The sequence below is a fragment of the Salmo salar genome, chromosome 16 (assembly GCF_965601325.2).
Source record: "Salmo salar chromosome 16, fSalSal1, whole genome shotgun sequence".
NCBI classification, from domain to species: domain Eukaryota; kingdom Metazoa; phylum Chordata; class Actinopteri; order Salmoniformes; family Salmonidae; genus Salmo; species Salmo salar.
The window spans coordinates 48,909,348-48,935,256 of NC_138306.1; the positions used below are offsets into that span (position 1 = coordinate 48,909,348).

The 25,909-nt window shown below is 44.2% G+C and overlaps 3 protein-coding genes across 6 annotated transcripts in view; 1 reads left to right on the forward strand and 2 right to left on the reverse strand.

The window, feature by feature from the left end:
• elovl1b (ELOVL fatty acid elongase 1b) overlaps positions 1-4,910 on the forward strand; it is a 33,215-nt gene extending 28,305 nt beyond the window's left edge. For 2 of the 4 annotated variants that reach the window (XM_045696646.2, XM_045696645.2), the window contains exons 2-7: positions 1,245-1,344; positions 1,495-1,685; positions 2,062-2,142; positions 2,354-2,624; positions 2,759-2,895; positions 3,188-4,910. In XM_045696646.2, coding sequence (XP_045552602.1) covers positions 1,284-1,344; positions 1,495-1,685; positions 2,062-2,142; positions 2,354-2,624; positions 2,759-2,895; positions 3,188-3,514 — 1,068 coding nt within the window. In that variant the 5' untranslated portion in view covers positions 1,245-1,283 and the 3' untranslated portion in view covers positions 3,515-4,910. 4 annotated transcript variants of the gene reach the window in all.
• zfyve9b (zinc finger, FYVE domain containing 9b) lies at positions 4,819-18,472 on the reverse strand. The gene is made up of 16 exons (XM_014149534.3): positions 17,910-18,472; positions 14,164-15,020; positions 13,810-13,909; positions 13,466-13,677; positions 12,855-12,987; positions 12,295-12,417; positions 11,995-12,150; positions 10,969-11,193; positions 9,909-9,991; positions 9,600-9,704; positions 9,166-9,316; positions 7,016-7,096; positions 6,583-6,745; positions 6,229-6,334; positions 5,777-5,956; positions 4,819-5,492 (listed from the first exon to the last, which is right to left on the reverse strand). Exons 1-16 carry the CDS (start codon positions 17,971-17,973, stop codon positions 5,331-5,333), a joined length of 2,901 nt encoding a protein of 966 aa, XP_014005009.1. The 5' UTR covers positions 17,974-18,472; the 3' UTR covers positions 4,819-5,330.
• A 136-nt stretch (positions 18,473-18,608) lies between these two features.
• Positions 18,609-21,655, reverse strand: btf3l4 (basic transcription factor 3 like 4). The gene is made up of 6 exons (XM_014149533.3): positions 21,559-21,655; positions 20,907-20,974; positions 19,800-19,913; positions 19,369-19,570; positions 19,081-19,140; positions 18,609-18,988 (listed from the first exon to the last, which is right to left on the reverse strand). The coding sequence occupies exons 2-6, from the start codon at positions 20,958-20,960 to the stop codon at positions 18,942-18,944; spliced, it is 477 nt and encodes a 158-aa protein (XP_014005008.1). The 5' UTR covers positions 20,961-20,974; positions 21,559-21,655; the 3' UTR covers positions 18,609-18,941.
• Positions 21,656-25,909: the final 4,254 nt, after the last annotated feature.

The following is a 25,909-nucleotide window of genomic DNA, read 5'->3' on the forward strand; positions in this document are numbered from 1 at the left end:
CCCTCTTTCTCCATAGTGTGGCAAGAATGCTACCGCACCCACACATCCCAGCTATTGACCAATAACATTGACGACATGCCCTATATGGAGTTGAGATTTGATATGGATAGGTTTTGTCAAGACTGCGCTCAGCCCGTGTACATATTTTGTTGCTTTATACACATTGTAGCCAGCCAATGTGTCGAGATTAGAAGTTTGAATACCAGTATTGATACTTGTAGTTCAGTTGTTGATATAAGTTGCAGGTCGCTGAGTTCAGTCCAATTGTCCTTATAACCCTAAGGTAAATGTTCCAGTCTGTGGAACACCTGTCTTCAGTCCAATTGTTCTTTTATAAACCTTGAGGTAAAACCGTCCCACCTGTGTTATGCTGTTTGTTCCCGATGTAACATGTTGGTAAATACGCCTGTTTGATCTCCCTCTTCAGTCATGGTAGTTCTGTCGGCACCTGGATCTCATGAGACTGGTCTAGAACAAATTCAAACTTCAAAGATGATTGCCTTTGCCTCCTCTCTCTTACGGCTGGGGTCATTTGGGGGGAGAGAGAGAGTTTGTGTTTTGCTGTGGTTCTGTGTTTTGGCCTGGTTCCCATACTTGGCAGTCCCAAACTGAGGCGAATGCTGTGGGATGGAGACACTCGTCTGTAGCCCCTCCCCTCTGCTGTCAGGCCATGTCTGCCGGGACAGGGGCAAGGCATGCTGGGATGTGGGGGCAGAGTGTGGTATGCTGGGTCAGTGATATTTGTTCAGAACCAGAACACACTGTTGCTGAACAAGGATCATCAACTGTAGCACACTCACATTTCCTGTCTCCTTTTTCATGTCATGAAACCAAATAAAATACCAGCTGTAAAGTGATGTTCTGTGTCGTGTTTTTGCGAGTAAGGGTTGATGGTTTTGCCAAATACAACTGTGACTAGATTATTAAATATGATGCAGGCAGTTTAATACCATGAATGATGTTTGGGTAAAAGATATTGTAAAGTCAGTACCTAAAGATATTGTAATAGCATATCACATTAGTCAGTATGTAAGGGATTTGGAGTAGCGTATTATATTTTTATATATAATGCATGTCATTTTTTATAGCGCTTTTCATTAGAGTTATCTCAAAGCTCTGAGTAAAAAACAAACATATACAATAAAAACAACACATTTAGAATCACGGCAGGTAAAAAAAAAAGCAAAAGCGGGTGCAAAATACATTAAAATGACATCATGACTAATTCATTTGCTTTTCCACAGGTGATTGGGTGGTGATACCAGAGTGGGAAGCTAGTCAAAATGCTTCAGGACATTGGTGATAGAGCCATGGGGGTTTATGAGTACCTCTTGAAGGGAACAGGTGAGGTATTTTTCTGCCTAGTTAATTACTTAACTATATCTCTGCTTTGTGTACCTTGAAAGCTGTAAGCAAGTATTATTGGGGGGGGGGGGGGGGGGGGTCATAAACCTGTTTTGTAGTTTATTTTACAGCTCATGTTTTGTTTCTCAGATCCGCGACTGTGGAGTTACCCACTCATGGGGAGTCCGGTGAACATGTCGGCCATCTTGCTGACCTACATCTTCTTCGTGCTGGTTGCTGGGCCTCGCTTCATGGCCAACCGCAAGCCCTTCCAACTCAAGGAGGCCATGATCACTTACAACTTCTCCATGGTGGCATTGAATGCCTTTATTGTCTATGAGGTGAAACACTATGACGCAAAGCTCTTGTCTCTCAAAGATCGGGGTTCTTGATTGGTTCTTTTGAGAGCCATCTCTACAGGACTTGGAGCCAGTCTTTTCCCTAGCAGTGTATTTGGTGTTTGGTATGTGGCAGCTCTGTCTGAATGGGTTATTGCCATACTTGGCCAGAGTGTGTTGGATAATTGGAACACTAGCTAAATGAACCATTGCCTAGATTGACGGAGGTAAATAAGATTTGAGATTTGCATGTAGAAGATGACCCATATAGTCAATATACACTTGCTTATGTTAATAACAGTATGGCTTCTTTCCAATATAGTTTGACTACCGGTAGCTACAGTATCTGTTTGTTCAATTTGTTCTCTTGTCTTTTTAGTTCTTGATGTCAGGCTGGGCCACGACATACACATGGAGATGTGATGCAGTTGATTACTCGGATAGCCCCCAAGGCCTTAGAGTAAGTCTTGAGTCTTTGTGCATGGTCCCCCCCCCCCCTCCCCCATGATGGTCATGAGATGCATCATCTTTGAAAGAAAGTATGCAAGAAAAGATACAAATTCTTAGGATATTCCTACTGATCCACTGTGACAATACTATCTTTAGATTACTACTAATAGGCTGTTTTGTCCAAATTCTCACGTTTGAATGGTATGTTGTTCCCTCACTAGATGGTTCGAGTGGCCTGGTTATTCTTGTTCTCCAAATTCATTGAGCTCTTGGACACGGTAACACTTCAGATTATTTCCTACAGATTTGCATCTCCTCAGTCTTTCCCCCCTGTTCATGTTATGGTCATCATGGTTGTATTTGACATGTTTCTCTCGTTGGGTCAGGTGTTTTTCGTTCTGAGGAAGAAACATGGCCAGATCACCTTCCTGCATGTCTTCCACCACTCTTTCATGCCCTGGACCTGGTGGTGGGGTGTCAGCCTAGCTCCCGGTGAGTCCACAATATTTGGTATTGTAAAATGGTGGGAAGATGATTCCATTTGCAGTAGACAAAGATATGTTGTTGGTGGATCCAGTGGAATATGGGCAGGGTTGGTTTGAAGTGTTCTGTGTGTTTTACCCCAGGGGGAATAGGCTCTTTCCATGCCATGGTGAATTGCATCGTCCACGTCATCATGTACTCTTACTACGGCCTGTCTGCGGCTGGACCACGCTTCCAAAAGTTCCTCTGGTGGAAGAAGTACATGACCGCCATCCAACTGGTATGTTTTGTTAGTTTGAATGGATGTGTATGACATTGTCATTTCCAGTATACATTTGTACTATGAGTAGTAAGCTTTTGCCAGGTCTTCGTTATACAGCAATTTTTAGTTGTTTCTCTAAAAGGTGATCTGTTCTAGTTTTTTTTATTTTATTTTTTAACTTTTGTAGATGCAATATACTAAAGTAGTAAATAAACTAGTCTGAAATACCATTATTGATCAGTGCGAGAGCTGTGCCACTCCAGAACATTCTTCTCCATATGCGTATTGTTCCTCTTCATTCCACCAACAGGTTCAGTTTGTGATGGTGTCCCTCCACGTCACCCAGTATTACTTCATGGACAGCTGTGACTACCAGGTACCCCTGTTCATCCACCTCATCTGGATGTATGGCACCTTCTTCTTTGTGCTCTTCTCCAACTTCTGGTACCAGGCATACGTGAAGGGAAAGCGGTTGCCCAAGCAGGACTCCAAGCCTGGCCTCAACGGCAAGGCCAATGGGACCACCATGGTCGCCAATGGCAAGCACCACAAGAAAGGTAACAGTAATGGCACTAGCAACGGTTCCAGTCACAACGAAAATGGCAGTGCCTATGCGGGCAAGATGAAGAAGTCCTAGGGTCTTCGGAAAAGAACATCTGAGACACGTGAATACGAGATCCCGTACGAACTACTGTGGATTCCAAAGAATGTTTTGGTTATGTTTCTTTTCTGATCGTTTTTTAGTTTTATTCAGCATAAAAAGCTGGGAAAATGACGAGGTCAATGACTTCTGCGGTTGGGGTCCCACATTTCGTTTTTTTTTTTTTTTTAACTGGAAACTTACTATGGAACACAATTTATGAAGAGACATGTTATGACCTGATGTTATCTCTTTACTGATGTTGCCACCTATGATAAAGATGAGCAATAATGACTATATAAAATACATAATAAAAATACTGAGCTATATTGTATACAAGAAAAATGGGATATTATTTTATACTAAGAGAAAGAGATTTTGTTTAACAAGTAATACTTTTTTTTTCAAAAAAAAGGTAAGGTTAAAAATTGACACCTCTGAAGATTATTGTAAATAAAGTAGTCAAAAGTTTAGTATTTGGTCCCATATTCCTAGCACACAATGACCACTTCAAGCTTGTGACTCTACAAACTTGTTGGATGGATTTGCAGTTTTTGATTGTGTTTCAGATTATTTTGTGCCCAATAGAAAGGAATGGTAAATAATGTATTGTGTCATTTTTATTGTAAATGAGAATAGAATATGTTTCTAAACACTTGATTATGGATAATACTACCATGATTATCGATAATCCTGAATTAATTGTGAATAATAATGATGAGTGAGAAAGGTACAGAGGGTCAAAGATCATACCCCCAAGACATGCTAATCGCTCAACATTTCCAAAAACGGGAGATTCGATGTCTTGGCATTATCTTTGACCCTCTGTAACTTTCTCACTCATCATTGTTCACCCAACCCACAGCTCTTTGTGTGGGGGAGGGGCCTGGTTCAGGGTTGGACTAGGGCAAACACATAATACCGGTATATGAGTTTGACTTTGAGCTGTTGACAAGCGTACTGTAAATTACCTAACAATGCCAATGACACAACCTCTAATGGTAATGACTGTCTGGAAATGTCTACAGTATCTATGACGTGTCAAGGCTAATGCCATTCTTACTTCACAAGGCTGTAAGTCCAACAACCTCAATGAGTTGGTAAATTACCTGCTTGTCATGACAGAGCAACATTATGGTGCTTCTTTCAAAGCATTTCTGTGAGACCTTGACACTGTAAATAAAGGTGGACGTTAATGTCTCCTTACATCTGCTCGGATACTGATCCTGACGGAAAATGGAACTTGATACCTTGATTTCCACAAGCATTTCAAACAATGTTTGACAAATCCTTGTATGATGTCCTTTGTGTTAATATGTTTATTCATCCTAGGTTGACTGTAATGCATTTCGGGTTTAATCGAGAGGAATTAAAATGCATCCGAATTTGAAAACGTTATTAAACATGAATTAATTCAGTTTGCATCAAACAGCTAGCTACAGGTCTACTGATACATAACATTTCAAGTCATTCTCATTTTCCCATTGGAACTGAATACAGCCCCCAGTTTAAAGGCATTCTCAAAATATGGATATTTATTGAAAATATACAGAAATGTACTGTTCTCAAGCCATTAAATATTTACTGCTGCTGAGGCCAAGGCAGGGTGAGCTTTGGTGAGTCAGACCACTTACCATGCAGCCACCCTTTCTTACAGGCTGGCTGAGAAGTACATCCTGGAGGTGAGTTTCTATGTCCCATAAAAGAGCTTACTCCTCCAACCAATGCTGTTTTGAAGCTATCGAACTCACACCAGCACAAATGGAGAGCGGATGATGTGGGGATGAATGTGTGCACTTTGACCCCCTTTCCCCTAGGAAATGTTCTCCAGGATATAGAAAATGAGCTCCATGACTAAGGGTTCTTCGCTCCTCTTGCGCCCCCTGCTGTGGATGATGGGAATCAGCACGGTTTCCAGGGCGTTGAGGTACGGGGCTGGGAGGGGCAGGCCGTTACTGCCGGCCACAAACCCCACCTGGAACATGGAAAAGCGATGTTAACCACCACACATCTATGGGTTCAACTGCTAGCTTTGGTAATATTATGCAGGCCTATATCCGATCACTATTTACATAAAGAATAACTTTATATTAATAGGTGGTCAACCACTCACATATTAGTCATTCAAGAAGTATTACAACTATTAAAGTCAGGTGGGAATAAAGTGCTATACAATTTCAAAGATTACATTTCCTCAAAGGTCTAAATTGGCCAATGACCTACATGCAGTATCTTCATCCTAGCCAATGGCGCCCTCACCTGGTGGGAGTCCAGTGTGACGCGCAGCCCCAGTTTGGCCATACCATCCTCCTTCAACAACTTGAGGTGTGGGCCCAGTGCCAGGCAGAATGCCCGGGCCAGTCTCTCTGTGAGCCTGCTGTGTTCTGTATGGTGGTCACCCTGGCTCTTAGGATGACCCCCCTTCTGTAGGGAGAACACCTGAAGGACACATAAGACAACAATGCACTTTAAGAATACAGTAATAAAGAGGCTTTGAGTAGGAGTCAAGACTAGTGAGGGCCTTTCTAGGGAGTTTTTCCTAGCCACCGTGCTTCTACACCTGCATTGCTTGCTGTTTGGGGTTCTAGGCTGGGTTTCTGTACAGCACTTTGTGATATCAGCTGATGTAAGAAGGGCTATATAAATTGATTTGATTTGATTAGTGGTTAGATGTGCCCTAGATATTGTTTGGTCCAAAGGCTGGGGTTAACCTCTGTCCAGCGGATGACCTTTCCATTGGCCTTGTACTCAGACTTCTGGAACATCTTGATACTGCTGATGGACTCCATGGACTTGCCATCAATGGGGCTAATAACCCTGCAAAACACACACACACACACACACACACACACACAGAGGGTAATACAAAGTAGAAGGAAATGATAAAGAGTAGCCTACGTCGATAGAGAATGGTTAATGGGGAACGGGGTTCACAGGTCTGAGACAGACTTGGAGACCGGATGAAACGACAATGGGTTAGTGAGAGGTTAAAGGTAGGATAATGATAGGCTACAGAACTAGCCATGGAACACTGATCAGGGCAGATGTAATGACCAAACCATTACCCCTTGTTTACAGTGCATTCTTTCTCTTGCCATTGGACCTGGACATGCTCCTGGCTGTCTGATTGGTCGATCCGCCCACAGGAGATGTTGTAGTCTTTCATCTCCCGTAGCGACTGGCGAAGCTCCACCATGGTCTCCACGGTGATCTGCACCATCAGCCCATCTGGAGAGAGGGACAGCAATACAGCAAAAACACACACAGACAGCAACAAGAACACACACACTCACCTGCACATACATGCAGCCACACACACCTTGAGTGCACATGGACACATACACACACACAGAGAGACTCTAAATAAGGAAATCATATTTAGGATGAAAGTTAGTAGTAATGTTGTCATAATAAGACTATTTCTGTATGTGAATAGTTGAATCTGATTATTAAGGTAATGTTCCAGATCTAAATAAAGATACACAAGGATGACAGTACCTTCAACGATGCTGGATTTGGCCAGATATCCTGATGCTGCTTTAAGGGCTCCACTGAACAAAAAGAAGCAGGAACCAGTAACTGAAACACAACAACACCACATATCACCACTTGACTTGTAAACTCAGCAAAAAAAGAAAAGTCCTTTCACTGTCAGCTGTGTTTATTTTCAACAAACTCAACATGTGTAAGTATTTGTATGAACATAAGATTCAACAACTGAGACATAAACTGAACAAGTTCCACAGACAAGTGACTAACAGAAATTGATTAATGTGTCCCTGAACAAAGGGGGGTCAAAATCAAAAGTAACAGTCAGTATCTGGTGTGGCCACCAGCTGCATTAAGTACTGCAGTGCATCTCCTCCTCATGGACTGCAACCAGATTTGCCTGTTCTTGCTGTGAGATGTTACCCCACTCTTCCACCAAGGCACCTGCAAGATCCCAGACTTATTTTGGGGAATGGCCCTAGCCCTCACCCTCCGATCCAACAGGTCCCAGACGTGATCAATGGGATTGAGATCCGGGCTCTTTGCTGGCCATGACAGAACACTGACATTCCTGTCTTGCAGGAAATCACGCACAGAACGAGCAGTATGGCTGGTGGCATTGTCATGCTGGAGGGTCATGTCAGGATGAGCCTGCAGGAAGGTTACCACATGAGGGAGGAGGATGTCTTCCCTGTAACGCACAGCGTTGAGATTGCCTGCAATGACAACAAGCTCAGTCCGATGATGCTGTGACACACCGCCCTAGACCATGACGGACCCTCCACCTCCAAATCGATCCCGCTCCAGAGTACAGGCCTCGGTGTAACACTCATTCCTTCGACGATAAACGTGAATCCGGCCCTCAACCCTGGTGTGACAAAACCGTGACTCGTTAGTGAAGAGCACTTTTTGCCAGTCCTGTCTGATCCAGCGACGGTGGGCTTGTGCCCATAGGCGACGTTGTTGCCGGTGATGTCTGGTGAGGACCTGGCTTACAACAGGCCTACAAGCCCTCAGTCCAGCCTCTCTCAGCCTTTTGCGGACAGTCTGAGCACTGATGGAGGGATTGTGCGTTCCTGGTGCAACTCGGTCAGTTGTTTTTGCCATCATGTTCGGATGTACCAATCCTGTGCAGGTGTTGTTACACGTGGTCTGCCACTGCGAGGAGGATCAGCTGTCCGTCCTGTCTCCCTGTAGTGCTGTCTTAGGCGTCTCACAGTACGGACATTGCAATTTATTGCCCTGGCCACATCTGCAGTCCTCATGCCTCCTTGCAGCATGCCTAAGGCACGTTCATGCAGATGAGCAGGGACCCTGGGCATCTTTCTTTTGGTGTTTTCAGAGTTAGTAGAAAGGCCTGTTTAGTGTCCTAAGTTTTCATAACTGTGACCTTAATTGCCTACCGTCTGTAAACTGTTAGTGTCTTAACGACCGTTCCACAGGTGCATGTTCATTAATTGTTTATGTTTCATTAAACAAGCATGGGAAACAGTGTTTAAACCCTTTACAATGAAGATCTGTGAAGTTATTTGGATTTTTACTAATTATCTTTGAAAGACAGGGTCCTGAAAAAGGGACGTTTCTTTTTTTTGCTGAGTTTAGTATATAAACACCTTCAATACTACAGTTGGACTAACCCAAAATAATGACAGAACTGTATCTTTCTCAGGATGGTTCACCCTCTCACATGACACCACATTGCCCTCCAGTGGTGAAAAAAGTGGAAGCTAAGGCACAATTCTTGCAGTGAGCGAGTTTAAAAACATTGCAAATCATACATACGATTTCCCCTAGGCTGTCAAAGGCCAGATACATCATGGGTGTTATGTGGCAGTCAATATTACATCTCTGTACCATAATCTCTCCCTCCCTCTCCCTGATTGTAGGTGATGTGCTGCTTGCCCCTGTGTAACATTCCTTCTCTACTGGTGGTTCTCTTTGATTACAGGACAGGCAGTGGACTCTGTCTCAGTCTCCCTAATAATCTCTGCAACCCAGAAGTAAAATCTTCCGTAATTTGTTCAGGATCCCCATTAGCTGCTGCTAATGTCCAGCAACATTAAGGCAGTTATATACAATTTGAAATATTACATGCCCATGGGAGATTACGGTCTCCCCTAGTCCACATCGCCCTCTGTTGATTCTAGGGGCGCTCCCACCTTTGCGAGGCTGATTGTGGATGCTGATGGCCTGGGTCTGGTATTCGCCATCGTCCCCCTGAACACAGATGAGGTGGGAGTCTGCAGCCACGTTGAAGCATGCCGCCATGGCCAGCACATGCTGATTGGATTTATTCAAAGCCTTCATCAGCTGAGAAAGAGAGAGATGATCTATTATCTGTTTCACTTGCTTTGACAACGTAAACATATGTTTCCCGTGCCAATAAAGCCCCTTGAATTGAATTGAGAGGAGAAAGATAGGGAGAGAGAGATGGAAGGGTGGAAAGAGAGACATGATTGATATCAACCCTTGATCTATTGATGAAAGAGTTGTTTATAAGGGAGTGCTTTATAATTTATATGCATTTATAATGCCGTATTCATTACAGTTATTATAAATCGTAACCAAGTGCTGCTTCATGGTTTGCCTGTACCTCATCATAGCCGTTGGTAGGGATTTTAATGCAGGTCCTCTGAGCTTCCAGATCTACAGTGAGTCCAGGCACCACTGGCAGAGTGTACCGGTAATTCCTGAAGTCCTGGTAAGCAATGAGGGAAAAATGTGTGATTCATTAGACCCCAAATGGAAGAAAACAGACCTAAACAGAGAGGGATTTTCTGAACTCGTCCAGTAAGAAACGCTCCATTCATTTTCCGTTGTAAAACATTTTGGTACGGTGTGCCCTAATGAACACAACCTTGGTGTTGATTGTTGTTAGTGTAATGAGAGGCAAGCTACTTACTACTAGTAGTCTCATGATGGTGTGGCCGGTTTCCCCAAACAGAGCCTTCCTGAAGCGCACGCTGTACAGAGGACAGGGGTAAACTGGAAAGGGAGAGGAACACCTTAATGAGATGATGCTGGACGTGGCCGTCAAAAGCTGCACACTGTGTCTCTGATACATTTCTCACGCACTTACTCACACACACATTCTCTCTCTCTCACTCTCTCTCACACACTTTCTCACGCACTTATTCACACAGACATTCTCTCTCACTCTCTCTCTCACTCTCTCTCTCTCTCTCTCTCTCTCACTCTCTCTCTCACGCACTCTCTCACGCACTCACACACTCTCTCTCTCACGCACTCTCTCATGCACTCTCTATCTCTCACGCACTCTCTCTCTCTCTCTCTGTCTCTCTCTTTCACCCACTGATGTGAAAATAGTTAAAGTACAAAAGGGAAAATAAATAAACATAAATATGGGTGGTATTTACAATGGTGTTTGTTATTCCCTGGTTGACCTTTTCTTGTGGCAACAGGTCACAGATCTTGCTGCTGTGATGGCACACTGTGGTATTTCACCCAGTAGATATGGGAGTTTATCAAAATTGGATTTGTTTTTGAATTCTTTGTGGGTCTGTGTAATCTGAGGGAAATATGTGTCTCTAATATGGTCATACATTTGGGAAGAGGTTAGGAAGTGCAGCTCAGTTTCCACCCCATTTTGTGGGCAGTGTGCACATAGCCTGTCTTCTCTTGAGAGCCAGGTCTGCCTTTGGCGGCTATGCTCACTGAGTCTGTACATAGTCAAATATTTCCTTAATTGTGGGTCAGTCACCGTGGACAGGTATTCTGCCACTGTGTACTCTCTGTTTAGGGCCAAATAGCATTCTAGTTTACGCCGTTTTTTAAAAATTCTTTCCAATGTGTCAAGTAATGATATTTTTGTTTTCTCATGATTTGGTTGGGTCTAATTGTGTTGCTGTCCTGGGGCTCTGTGGGGTCTGTGGGTTCTCCCTTTCTCGCTCTCTCTCTCTCCAGCCACACATCTCTCTCCTGCCTCCAGAGCGCTGACTCACATCTGTACTCAGCCCCCAATCTGAGCATGAGGCGCAGGGGGAAAGCCTTGGCCCAGGGCACCTCAGCCCGGTGGATCAGCAGGCCAAAGAGAAAGGGCTGGTTGGGCATAGGGAGACCCTGCAGGGACTGGAGGGTGGCGCGCACCCAGAGGAACCCGGCATGCTCCTCACAGCCCAGGAAACTACTGGAGAACTGGGAGAGACCCAGGTGGCTCAGTACCTTGCCTGCAGAAAGAGAGAGGGGGAGAATGAGAGAGAGAGAGTGAGAGAGAGAGAGTGTGAGTGAGTGAGTGAGTGAGTGAGTGAGTGAGTGAGTGAGTGAGTGAGTGAGTGAGTGAGTGAGTGAGTGAGAGAGATAGAGATAATCAATGACTGTACAAAACATTAGGAACACCTTCCTCAATTCGTCCGGGTATGGACTTTACAAGGTGTCGAAAGCATTCCACAGGAATGCTGGCCCATGTTGACTCCAATGCTTCCCACAGTTGTGTCAAGTTGGCTGGATGTCCATTCGGTGGAGAACCTTTCTTGATAAACACAGGGAATTGTCTCAAGGCTTAAAAACCCTACATCCCAACCTGAGCACTCCGTTCCGCCACCTCTGGTCTCTTGGTCCCTCACACCCCTACGGCACGAAAGCTCCCGCTCAGCCCAGTCGAAGCTGATCTCTGTCCTGGCACCCTAAAGTCAGGACAGCGGAGTCCCTGCCCATCTTTCGAAACCCTACCTCTTTGAAGAGTATCTTAAATAACTCTCATGGTGCACCCATCCCACTAACACTGACTTTGTTGATAACTACTATGTTGAGGGAAAATGGACTTGATACTATTGTGATGTGTTGTTGTCTCACCTAGCTATCTTAAGATGAATGCACTAATTGTAAATCGCTCTGGATAAGAACATCTGCCAATTGACTAAAATGTAAAATGGAAGGAAAATGGGACTCTTTCAAGACCTGCTTCAGAGCTCAATCCAGTGCTGATCAATGGTAGCTAACCTGCCAGACCACGTCATTGCCAGTCTCACCTGTGAGGGCGTCCCTGTAGAGCTGTATAAAGTGGCTGAAGATGTCTTTGGGGAAGCTCTTTTCTTCGGCCAGACATTGCAGCAGCACCACCACTTCCACCTGGCCCACCGCGTGCATGCCCTTCGACGTCACACACCAGCACTTCCTGTTTACATCTGGGGGAAGTCAATGAGAGGTAGCCCTTCAATGTGAGGTCACATGTGACCTGAATTGTTCCACAGTGAGCTAAGATGAAAACAGGGTGTCACACACTGTCAATAACTGAAAAAAGTTGAATTTTGAGAGAAAATGTCACATACAGTTGACTAGCTTGACCATGGCCAGTAGGTTGGCGTTGAGGACAAAGACCAGGGAGTTGGGCCTGCCGCTCTCCAGGTCCTGGATGAGAACCCTCTCAGAGGGCCTTTCCTCCACCGTGTAGTCTGGTGAGACAGATGAAACGGTGACCTAGACATCCTTAGAAACTATTCAAAATAAGTGTCCATTTGACAATCCCAGTACAGTCAACTAGCCAGCCATTAGCATCTCCAGTAGCTAACTACCTAACGCTATGACAATCCCAGTACAGTGAGCTAGCCTTCCGCATATCCTGTAGCTGACTACCTAACCCTATGACCCTCAACCTCGAAGCCAGTTCCAGTTCCACTGCATTTTTTCGAATGTTCTCCTCTAATCAGGGACTGATTTAGACCTGGGACACCAGGTGTCTGCAATTAATTATCAGGTATAACAGAAAACCAGCAGGCACCGGTCCTCATAGGGTAGGGGTTGAATACCCCTGCCCTATGAAAATACCAAAACAGTGAGCTAAAGTGAGCTCTAGCGGTTAGCATCTCCAGTGTTGGTGGCCTGGTTGTACCTCCTTTGACTCCAGTAGAGGTGAGGATGGGAGGGAGGCCATCCAGTGGGATGAGGTTGGCAGAGCTACTGATGTGGCTACTGACCAGGGTTGCTGTACCCCAGCCACAGGGCCCACACACCTCCTGCAGAGGCTATACAGAGAGGGGAGAAGAATACTTTATTAATCCATACAAGACAGACATTGGTCTTCTGTTGTACCACACACACACAGTGGCTGGAGCAGTGGGCAGCTACTAGTACCACACCAGTGAGCAGTTTAGGGGTTAAGTGCCTCGCTCAAGGCCACAACTGCAGGTGATGGCATCTAGGACACTCTCAACCAGATGTCCCCCTGTCAGACATGGGATTAGAACCAGCAACGACCCACTTCTCTAGCCTCGAGGCTCTCGGCTACCTGCTACCTGCTACCTGCTGCCCCAAGGAAGAGGAGAGAGGGAGGAGGAAGGAAAGAGAGAGAGAGCTTATATATTACTTTTGCGTTATGGATATCAAAGATATCAACAGAAAGACTGATAGTACACTACATGTGAGAACATCCGTATTTATTTTATGTACATTTTAAATCCATTGCATTAAATGAGTCTGGTCTGACAATGTTGTATTACATACATTGAGCAGGGGCGGCCCCTGTGCTGTTGGTGTCCTCCTGCTGGTCTGTGGTGAGCCAGTGGCGCTTCTGATTGTAGCAGCTATACTTCTCCTCAATAATAGCGGTGAGAAGGTGGGGCCTCTGATTGGTGTACAAGGAGCAGAGTCTGATTTCTCATTGGATAGGATTTCATCAGCAAACCACACCCTCCTTCTCCCCCTGGGAGGGGTTCCTAAAGAAAATAACAAAAGAGAGAGTGTCAATTGACAGGAACTTGTTTCTGTATGTTGCACCAATGAACTGTGTAAAAAAAAACGTTTTTGCCTGTAGTGTCATGGTAACAGTGTTGTCAGGTGATACTCACTTTTCACTAGAGTTGAGTGACAGGAGACACAGACACGCCCCTCCTTCCCATCCAGGTGTGTTAGTCGGAACTTCAGACCGGAGCACACTGAACAGAATACCTGTAGGACACACACACACACACACACACACACACACACACACACACACACACACACACACACACACACACACACACACACACACACACACACACACACACACACACACACACACACACACACACACACACACACACACACACACACACAAAATCACTAACGAGGTCAGCCTCCTTTCTCAGAGACAAGAGATCATAGACAAACATGTAATCCCCTCTTAATTTAAACACAACCAAGTGATGTAAGACCCTCACCTTGCCACAGGCGCGGCAGTGGTGCCTTCTCTTTGTGAAGGTGAACCTGACTTCACACATCATACAGACCAGCGTATGGGCGTCAGGGACCCACACGGGGGCCACCTCCCCCAGGATAGTGCCTCGCTCCCTGGACAGAATGCCCGCGGGGCCGGCCTGTAGCTCATTGTCTGGATCCACTGACGGAGACATAGGGGAAGGCGTGCAGTCCCCCACAGCTCCCTCTTCACTGTCTGCCTGTGCTCTGTTGGCGTTAGTCTCATCATTAGTTAGCCCGTTGGCTTTGGTCTGGTTCTGAAGCCCCAGTCTGGGCCCCTGGGTCTGGCTGCCTTCATAGAGCTCCTCCACAGGACGATCAGACGTGTTTTCCATGTCAGGACCTATGCCGTCTGAGCCACTGGGTGAGTCCTGCAGCTTACGTTCACTCTCTTCCAGCTCCTTCTCCTCAACCACAGAGTCCTCCTTGAAGGAGGGCAGCTGAGGCCTCTTCTTCTCCTCCTTCATCTCCACCTCTGGCACAGCCGCTTTGGAGGGTATGAGCATCAAAGGGGTGGAGGCCTTCCCGAAATGCCTCTCTCCCCAGTTGGAGAGAGTTGTCACAGCGCTGTTCCCATCCTCCAGCTGTCTCATCAGCCTCTGAGCGGGGGTCTCTAGTTGGGAAATGGGACCCTCTTTTGTCGCCCCTGGGCTCAGGACCCCCTTTGAATGGATTTTGGATTTTGCAGGGGACTCTGATCCGATGTGACCACAGCCCAGCTGTCCTGGCTTTGTGACATCACCATCCTTGAGCATCAGCAGACAGGGTCTGTTGAGCCAGTGGTGCTTAGCATCCATCAGAGACGGAGCATCCGATTCATCTGTTCATACAAAGACGTGGATGCGGGTCAAAACCATTGGAAGAGAAACGTCAAATGAACCTGACAAAGACATTCTGCTTCAAGCCGAGAGAAAAAACGGGCTATAAGGAACATAAAACATTTAGTCCACAAGCGCATACACGCACTCACAAAAGCGTTCGTTGTATGCATGCACACACACACAGAGACAGACACACACACACACACAATGACCATGACCCCAGATTGGACAGGCTGTGTTCCTAGGTGGTAATTGGCCATTTATCTTGTCGCATCTAATAGGTTGAACCATATCTATATATATGACATAAATGATATATGACGTAAATGATATATGGCTCTGGGTTAAATTATCCACTGACTCCAACATAAGTGCACTGTTGTCCTTGAGAGAGCTTGGCTGCATCCCAAATGGGACCCTATTCCCTATGAAGTGCACTACTTTTGAATAAATGTTACTTTTAATTAAACTTTTGAGTTAAATAAAGGTTCAATTTAAAAAAATGTAATAACCAGAGCCCATAGTGCTCTGTGATATAGGAAATCTGGTGCCATTTGGGATGGAGGAAGATCCAGAGAGCCAGGTAAAGCTGACTCATTCTCTGAGGAACAGGGCTATAGTGAATGAACCACCAGCGTGTGTGTGTGTGTGTGTGTGTGTGTGTGTGTGTGTGTGTGTGTGTGTGTGTGTGTGTGTGTGTGTGTGTGTGTGTGTGTGTGTGTGTGTGTGTGTGTGTGTGTGTGTGTGTGTGTGTGTGTGTGTGTGTGTGTGTGGTGTGTGTGTGTGTGTGTGTGTGTGTGTGTGTGTGTGTGTGCGCGCGCGTGCGTGCGTGCGTGCGTGTGTGTGTGGGGGGGTTGCACACAGCTGACCGAAGACGTCTATATCGGTCTGCTAATAAAGGACAGGTAAAGGCCCAGTGCACTACTTTTGTGAAAAATGTAAACAATGTATTTGAGTGTTTACCAGCATTTGTAACTTGAGTCTGCTAATTATCTGTATCAAACAGTTAATCTGATAATACTTGTGGAATATAAAAATACTTGCTTGATATTTTTTCCAGTTTCTTGCAATACTTAGCAAATGCAACTCTATGTGAAAACTGAAATTATCTACTCATTCCTTTTCGTAGATGCTCTTATCCAGAGCAACTTACAGTAGTGTGTGTAGACATTTTCATACTGGTCCCCTGTGGGAATCGAACCCACAACCCTAGCATTGCAAGCGCCACACACTACCAACTGAGCCACATCCTCACATCACATCATCACAAACCACTTGATGGCTCAGTGTACTCAATGAATGTATTGTGCATTATTTTCCTTCATGGTGATAGAAAGTCTACAGGTACAACCCTAGATGACCAGCCTATGTACAATACAGTAATGTACACTTACATTAAGTGGTTTGTAAGGATGGTACATTAGTACTGCACAAAAAGTGCTTGTTTTCTACATCATTTGATTAAGAAAAATATTTTGATGTGGACGTTTTGTGTCTGTGCCCATAACTTTGAGCGTTTTGATGTTAATGTTTGAGGACAGGGTTTTGTTCTTTCTAGATTCCATTAGAATGACAATTGCAGAGAAGGGACAAGGCAACAACTCTTACAATTCTAACTATGGAATCCTACAAGATACTGTTCTCAATTATAAACTGGGTGGTTCGAGCCCTGAATTCTGATTGGCTGACAGCCATTATATATGAGACCGTATACCACGGGTATGACAAAACATGTATTTTTACTGTTCTAATTATGTTGGAAACCAGTTTATAATAGAAATAAGGCACCTCAGGGGTTTGTGGTATATTGCCAATATACCACGGCTAAGGGCTGTATCCAGGCACTCTGCAACAGTCCTTAGCCAAGGTATATAGGCCATATACCACACCTACTCTGGCCTTATTGCTTAATTAATTATACTACTACTGCACACACGCAAACCAATTGCCAGCACTACAGGCGTCTATACCAGTCTGCTAATACTAGCAAAAACCCAGTGCACTACTTTTATGAAGAAAAAAAATATATATATATATATATATATTTTTTTTTTTTCAGGGGGTGCTGCAGCACACTCAGTACCCATACTTCCCGTGGCTATTCAGGAAACAGTGGCAAAATTGGATGTTAGATTATGAAGCCTGCATGATTATTATTATTATAATACATTATGAATCAAGGTGTATACAAATAGTTACAGGCCTAATGACATGATCATGAATCGATAACGACAAAAACACAAATTAAGACAATATTAATTTAATTCAATATTGTTTAAATATTCTACTTTACTATCGACTGAAATGCGCCAAAATGTTATTACGGTGAGAAAGAAAATCTGATTCCTAATTCAGATTTGGGGATATGCTGTGATCTCTCCTCGGTTGGTTATTGCCTCTATTGCACAATTTCACATAGCCTTTATTGGCGTTGGTGAATTATTTTGGGGGTAAAACTGCATTGCAGCTTCAACCCCGTTATCGCACCCCAACCCTTCCATTTATGCTGACAATTACTAAACAACAATAGGGCCCAACCTATTCAGCTGACTGAGCGTTTGCGGTACGGTGACTCAGAATATCCTGCACACGTGCAACTGTTTAAATCCCCTCTCAACCAGCGAACACGGCAATGCGACATTTGCTGCCCATCTCGCTTCATTAATTGTTGCAGAGTAATTAAGCACAATATTATCTTTATCACGCCATTTCCAAAAATAGTCGTATTTTTCCAGTAATTCAAATAGGCTGAACAAATATTCTCACTTGTGCTGGGATCTGTCGTTCTACGTGTCGCGAGCGGCAAGACGCATGATTGCAGATCAGCTACAATTTCCCCTGATAGAAATACATCTTGCATCTCTATACAATAGAATTAAAAACCTTACCGTCTGTCAATGCACCCAAGAGGCTTTCATTCTCATCGTCCCGGGCACTGAAGAACTTCAGCATTTTGTAACAGCGGCAAAGAAAATAAGTAAAACAGTCTTGCTCAATATCAGAGGGAGGATTTCCCTCTATCCCCCCCCCCTCTCCTTCTGTCCCCCTGCTACACTGCAGGTCTTCTTGAATGAACTCAAGGATGTCCTCATATGTCCTTTTCCTAAACCAGTGTACAATGTACAGTAGACCACACAAGCCAGTTTAATTTGATCAAAATCTCGCTCTCATTTCTAGCCAAAGGTGTCTACTGCACATAGGAATGAATGACTCCTGATAAAACATTTAAAACATATTTATCCCAGTGGTTAAAGTGTTATATCATAATACAAGTCATGTGTACATGAAACCTCAGAAAACATTTGTCTAAAAATACAACCACAAAAGGCCTTATAACCATTATCTTTGACCAGTGAAATTATCCAAGTCAGTCCGATATCCGCTGCAAGACCTGATGCTGGAGTTGAATGAATTACTTGAGTTTAAGGCAACACCTTCTTGAATTTAAATATATAGTGACAAAAGAAAAAAGCTATGCATCTTGGTACTACAATAATGAACCAGGGTGGCAGACATTGTGAAAATTGTAGTTTCCAAAAACAAAATACCCCCTTTCAACAGCTAGAAAGACCACAGCACCATGTACAAAATGTTAATCACCTTTATTTTGTTTCATAAACAAAAAAAACAAACAAAAAAAACTCTGAAGACTAGCTTTATTTAAAGACCACCGCAATCATGATCGAGACTGACAATGTGGTGAAAAGTACTGAACTGTTGACCAATGTGTTGGGAGTTTAAGTGCGCAAGCCAGTCTGATAAGGGCTGCATCCGTGGCCATTTCAAAACACACAAAACTCTGGTTGACGGGATAGTGTTTGAAATGATATGTCTTCATAGCTAAAAGTTAAAACACCGGAGAAGTCGCCTTTCTTAATTGCAGTTCCAATCCTTGTATCGGGTCTTGAGGGGAAGATCAATCAGTTTGCCTCGTTCTTTGATGCTTCATCAAAATTCTCCACCAGGTCTGAAGAGAAAGGCAGAGGAAAACAAAGGATGTTTTTACAGGTTGAAATGATGTGAGGTTTCCTCTGAAGTCTTATACAGAATCATCCTTACCTGGGACGTCATCATCTTCTTCTTCAATATCTTCTGCTTTCGGGGCTTTGTTGTCGAGCACTGAAACAAAATAAGAAATTGTACACAATAACATCAAGACGTTCTTTGGGTCTCAGGTTGCAGAATAATCCCCAGGGGTGTATTCATTAGTGCACACAGCAGAAAGCTATAGCAAAAGTTTAACAAAAACAAGAGTTTCTATTGGACAAATTCAGGTAGGTCCCTCTTTTTTTTTACCCATTTGGTTCCTCGTAAATACACCCTAGCCTACTGCATCTGCCAACCCACCTTGCCGAGGGAACTGCTCTGCCAGTTTACGCAGGCTGGTGAGGCTGTCGGCACCCAGCTGACTGAGGATGCCCGGGAGCATCTCTGTGAGCTGCTTGGTCTCGGCGTGGCCGGTGATAGCGAAGGTGTTGGCCGACAGAGACGCCTGCACTTTGGGGTTGTTGAAGTGGATCACCGTGCCGTCATCCTTGATCATGTTTACCTAGTGACAGAGCAGGTGGGGGTTTCGGTTACTTCAGATTCTACTCCAAGTTTGGTGCCCAAAGTGACTGACATACAAGACTGTAGCCCATGCAAGAGTCTTCAGAAGTGCAGTCGTTTCATTCAAATTAATCTATAAACTGGAGACTCAAAGGAGGGAGGAAATATATATGAAACGTGCAATGCATGTGTTACAATACATTATCTACGAAATGGTTGCTGTTGCTTACCTCTTCAATACCAGCAATGTTGTTGACAGCTAATTTCTTTAGCGAACTCTGAAGTTTTTTGTCATCGGCTGTTGCCGTTCTGTGTACGACCTTCTTCTTCCTACGTGCCGAGCCCTAAAAACAATACAGGGAGATGTAAGAACATACTTAAGAGGTTAAATACAGCAGGGGTGTATCCAGTCCTCTGAGACCTCCATCTGGTGATTTGAACCAGGCCGAAAGCCCCCCAAATTAAGAGCAATTAAAAAAACAAAAAGGTTGCAGGTCCCTCTGGGCTTACAACGGCAACCAACTAAGACAGCCAACACAGTGGTTCTCAACAAGGACAGTGTTTGGACACTCCACGTGTCTATATTTCCTTCAATGGCATGTGTGTGTGCATCTCATGTTGTAGCCCTGGGGTATTCAAATCCGAGTCTGGAAGTCCGGAGTACTGCTTGTTTTCTATTCTACCTCATAACGAATTGCACCCTCAGCTGGGGGTGTACAACAGAACGATGTTCAAAGTTTAATTTTACGGAAACGGCCTGCTGAACGACCATTTGAAGAAAGGCGTGATTATGGTGGCCCAGAGGGAGATTTTCTATTGTGTGCTGCACGAGTTTTGCGATATTAAAAATGGTCACACCCATATAAAATGGCCACACCTTGTCAACCTGGAGAAAATATACCTCAAAGGCTGTTGAAGACTGTGCACAACATTTTGGGGAAATGTGTCGTTCAGTACAAACCAGCATCATGTTCCACTGAGTTTCGAGGTTCAGACTTGAATTTGCCTGGTGAAGCCCATAGTCCCTAAATCAGGGGTGTGTTCAGTTCATTAAACGTCATCTATGTTGTGTGACTGTTTATACTGAACGATACGTTTCCCCAAAACGGTGCACATGTCCGTCAATAGTCTCAGTAGTACATATGCTCCTGTTCAGCGGGTGTGGCCTGATCAATAAGGGTGTGTGAGCGGTTGAAATCGGAACACTCCTGCCTCCATAATCACATTCTTCAATTGGCCGTTCAGAACTGCACCGTTTTTGTTGAAATTACGACTCCACAACGTTGCTGTTCATTTCAAGGAAAGTAACCATCACTAAAGATGGAGAATTCTCTTACCTTTCCTCCTATCCGGACCTGGGCTTGAAGTTTCGCTAATTTTTCTTGGTTCATGTTGCTAACGTTACCTGGGAAAATGAGAGTTAGAGTAAAACATGACAACTTATCGGTTTTCAATTGGAGGCAGTCAATATGGTTTGGCAATTTATCAATCATCCACTATCAGTAAAACAATGTGTTCCATAGATGACCAGTGTCAGATAACCCCTCCACTCAGGTTAACGGGATTACAACCCACACGGCTGCTGCTAACTAGGATAGCTAACTTACTATGTTTAGTTATGAACCCTAGTTAACTAACCACATTTAACATGGGGGGTGTAACTAACTACGGTGAACAGTAAGCAGCGAACACAAGAACATGCCATTTGAAAACTAGTTTAATACACGTGTGACACATTTCACAAAATATATGGTGTCTGTCGCCGACATAATATAAACACATAGCCAGATATAGAGAACATTAGCTAGCTAGGCTAACGTTAACCAGACAGACTGGCTAGCAAGCTCATTTAGTGGACTTGTTGGGTATCACACGAAGTGTCAACGCTTATTTTCACCTAAAATACTTCGTTCCCGGTCAACTATCAAACACACATGTAATTGTAGACCACAAAACCTCTCATATTTACGTAAACACGATGTACCATACCTGATCCGAAGATATCTGAGGAAGCATGCGACAGCGAAAGATGGAGGATGACTATGAGCGATAAATGACGTAACTCACCATATGACTAATATCTTCTTCCGTGGTAAAATAAAACCTTTATGAATCCCCCTACCGCACAGGAGTAGTAGTATAAAGGGCACTGTCTGAGACAACATTTTGATAAGATGTCTTTGTTGAAATGCAATAAAACAGAACTGTTCTGAGTCTCTGTATAAACAATATCCCTCATCACCTATCCATCACTGCAAATGAATTTGAACTTAATAACTTTCATCACCTGCCAGCATAGCCTATAACCAAGACATCCAAGACATCATCAAGGACCCCACACACCCCAGCCATGAGCTGTTCATTTCCTTACTGTAGGCAGATGTTATCGGAACGTTAGTTCTGATACCAACAGGCTCAGAGACAGTTTCTATCTACAAGCCATCAGACTGCTGGACACTTGAACTAGACTGACCACCTGCACTGACTCTCTGCACCTTAGCACACACACACACACACACACACACACACACACACACACACACACACACACACACACACACACACACACACACACACACACACACACACACTGCTGCTACCAGACTCTTATTTACTATTGCACAATTTAAACACTTGCGAACCAATGATACATATGTAAATATTGTGCTTTCCTCTATTCTACTTATGCTTAAATGGGTGTCTGGTTAGACTGTAAACTCTCCTTCCAGACTCACATTAAGCCTCTCCAATCCAAAATTAAATCTAGAATCGGCTTCCTATTTCACAACAAAGCATCCTTCACTCATGCTGCCAAACACACCCTCGTAAAACTGACCATCCTACCGATCCTCGACTTCGGTGATGTCCTCTATAAAATAGCCTCCAACACTCTACTCAACAAACTGGATGCAGTCTATCACAGTGCCATCCGTTTTGTCACCAAAGCCCCATACACTACCCACCATTGCGACCTGTACGCTCTCGTTGGTTGGCCCTCACTTCATACTCGTCGCCAAACCCACTGGCTACAGGTTATCTACAAGTCTCTGCTAGGTAAAGCCCCGCCTTATCTCAGCTCACTGGTCACCATAGCAGCACCCACTCGTAGCATGCGCTCCAGCAGGTAGATCTCACTGGTCACCCCCAAAGCCAATTCCTCCTTTGGCCGCCTTTCCTTCCAGTTCTCTGCTGCCAATGACTGTAACGAACTGCAAAAATCTCTGAAGCTGGAGACTCATATCTACCTCACGAGCTTTAAGCACCAGCTGTCAGAGCAGCTCACAGATCACTGCACCTGTACATAGCCCATCTGTAAACAGCCCATCTACCTACCTCATTCCCATACTGTATTTATTTATTTATCTTGCTCCTTTGCACCCCAGTATCTCTACTTGCACATTCATCTTCTGCACATCTACCATTCCAGTGTTTAATTGCTATATTGTAATTACTTCGCCACCATGGCCTATTTATTGCCTTAACTTACCTCATTTGCACTCACTGTATATAGACTTTTTGTTTTCTTTTGTTCTACTGTATTATTGACTGTATGTTTTGTTTATTCCATGTGTAACTTTGTGTTGTATGTGTCGAATTGCTACGCTTTATCTTGGCCAGGTCGCAGTTGCAAATGAGAACTTGTTCTCAATTAGCCTACCTGGTTAAATAAAGGTGAAATAAATAAAATAAAAAAATGTCTATTCTGTTGAGCATTTTACTATATTTCCGTATTCATATTTTTTTATTTTATATCTTATTGTTGTTGCATTGTCGAGAAGGAAACTGCAAGTAAGCATTTTGTTGGATGGTGTATGCCACGTGTATCCTCTACATACGACCAATAAAACTTGAAACTTGCTACACACCAGCAGTAATCAGTCTGGCAATTAGTCTAGGCTGCCGAGTGGCGCAGCGGTCTAAGGCACTGCATCTCAGTGATAGAGGTGTCACTACAGACCCTGGTTTGATTCCAGGCTGTATCACAACTGGCTGTGATTGCGAGTCCCATAGGGTGGTGCACAATTGGCCCAGTGTTGTCTGGGTTAGGCTGTCATTGTAAATAAGAATTTGTTCTTAACTGACTTGCCTAGTTAAATATAAAAAGTATGAGGCAACATAGCCAAGTTAGTGCTATCTGGAATCCTTGGGACATCCCTACTCTAACCTTAACTCCTATTCTTTACCATAATAACCCTTACCTTAACAGTTTGAATTTTCAACTTCATTAGGGTGACGTGAGAGTTGGGAAGTTCAAAGCATTCGGTTTAGACTTTCCCCATACTGACCTACAAGGGCAAAATGCAGTAATTACACCTTTGGTCAAAATTTTGTTCAAAATTGAGTTAAGACTGAAATCAGGCTTTGTAGTATCTGTTCTATCTTGTGACAACGTGTCCTGGTTTAATTAAGTTCAGTTTCAGAGAAAATGGAGTGTGACATTTGCACTAACTACAAAATCCAAAGGACTATGGCTTTGTTCCACTGTGTTTTGTCTGCAGTTACCCGCTCTGCCATACAAAGGCAAAGAGCAGTAACTATGCACAGTGAAACTGAGAAAAATGTCTTTAATGTTGATTTGCAGTCCAGACAAATATGTTGTAGGTAGATAAGTGATAATGCATTGTCTTATTATGAAGTCATTTTTATGCATGTTAACCATGAAATGTAACATCCGGCGCCGACAGAGATGGCCGCCTCTCTTCGCGTTCTTAGGAAACTATGCAACATTTAGTTTTATTTATTTATTATTTATTACACTGTTACCCCAGGAAATCTTAAGTCTTATTACATACAGCCGGGAGGAACTGTTGGATATAAGAGCAACGTCAACTTACCAACATTACGACCAGGAATACGACTTTCCCGAAGCGGATCCTCTGTTTGGTCCATCACCCAGGACAATGGATCGAATCCCAGCAGGCGACCCAAAACAACTGTGGGACGGAGCGGTCTTCTGGTCAGGCTTCGTAGACGGGCACATCGCCCACCGCTCCCGAGTATACTACTAACCAATGTACAGTCTCTTGACAACAAGGTAGACAAAATCCGAGCAAGGGTTGCCTTCCAGAGAGACATCAGAGATTGTAACATTCTCTGTTTCACGGAAACATGGCTCATTCGGGATATGTTATCAGAGTCGGTACAGCCACCTGGTTTCCTCACGCATCGCACCGACAGAAACAAACATCTCTCTGGTAAGAAGAAGGGCAGGAGTGTATGCTTTATGATTAACGAGTCAGGGTGTGATCATAACAGCGCACAGGAACTCAAGTCCTTCTGTTCACCTGACCTGGACTTCCTTACAATCAAATGCCGACTGCATTATCTACCAAGAGAATTCTCTTCGATTATAATCACAGTCGTGTACACCCCTCCCCCCCAAGCAGACACCTCGATGGCCCTGAAAGAACTTCATTGGACTCTATGTAAACTGGAAACCACATATTCAATCCCAAGAGGGCGTAGCAGTTCAGACGTCCTTTGTCTTCCTCTTGTCGTGTCCCGTGTATATATATATTTACATATTTTCTTCGCATATCTTTTTACATATTTTTTTTCTAAAAACTCAACCTCAAAACACTCTCCTGCAACCCGCCTCACCAATTTAAAAAATAAAAGTATTATTTACCTCAAATCTGAAATCCACAACAGAAACTAGCCAGAGGTTAGCCTGGCTAACGTTGGAGTTCAGCTAGCCGCGGTTAGCGGTCCTCAGCTATCCATTAGCTCGTAAAGCTATCGCCAGTTTTTGTACAGCGCGACTCAGACCAGAGCTTACCGGACCTATTCTCTCTCCATATCCCCGGATTTCTACCGCAGGCTCTGGACATTTACACCTGGATCTTGCAGCTAGCTAGCTGCTACCTGAGTGACTATTGGCAACGTAGGTCCTGGAGTTAACATAAATTATTCCGGAGCTAGCCAGCTGAAGAGTTTCATCAGCCACTCCTGGGCTATTCCGGAGCTAGCCAGTTGAAGAGTTTCATCAGCCACTCCTGGCCTATTCCGGAGCTAGCCAGCTGAAGAGTTCCATCAGCCTCTCCTGGGCTACAATCACCTATCCGGACCCGTTTTACTGCCGATGCGGAGCCCCATCGGGCCTTCATGACTGGACCACTGACGTTATCTGCCCGAGGGAGTTATCCAACTGGCCCCTCCGTCGCGACGTAACCCGAATGCCCATCTGCGGCCCGCTAATCGTTAGCTGTCTCATCGGCTACTATCTGAATAGGTCTATCGGACAATTTTCTTGGGCCACTATAACTAACTATTTTGCCAATTGGACTGGTCCCCCCCTTCCACACGGAACTCCACTAATCTACAGACGGAATCGCACGAG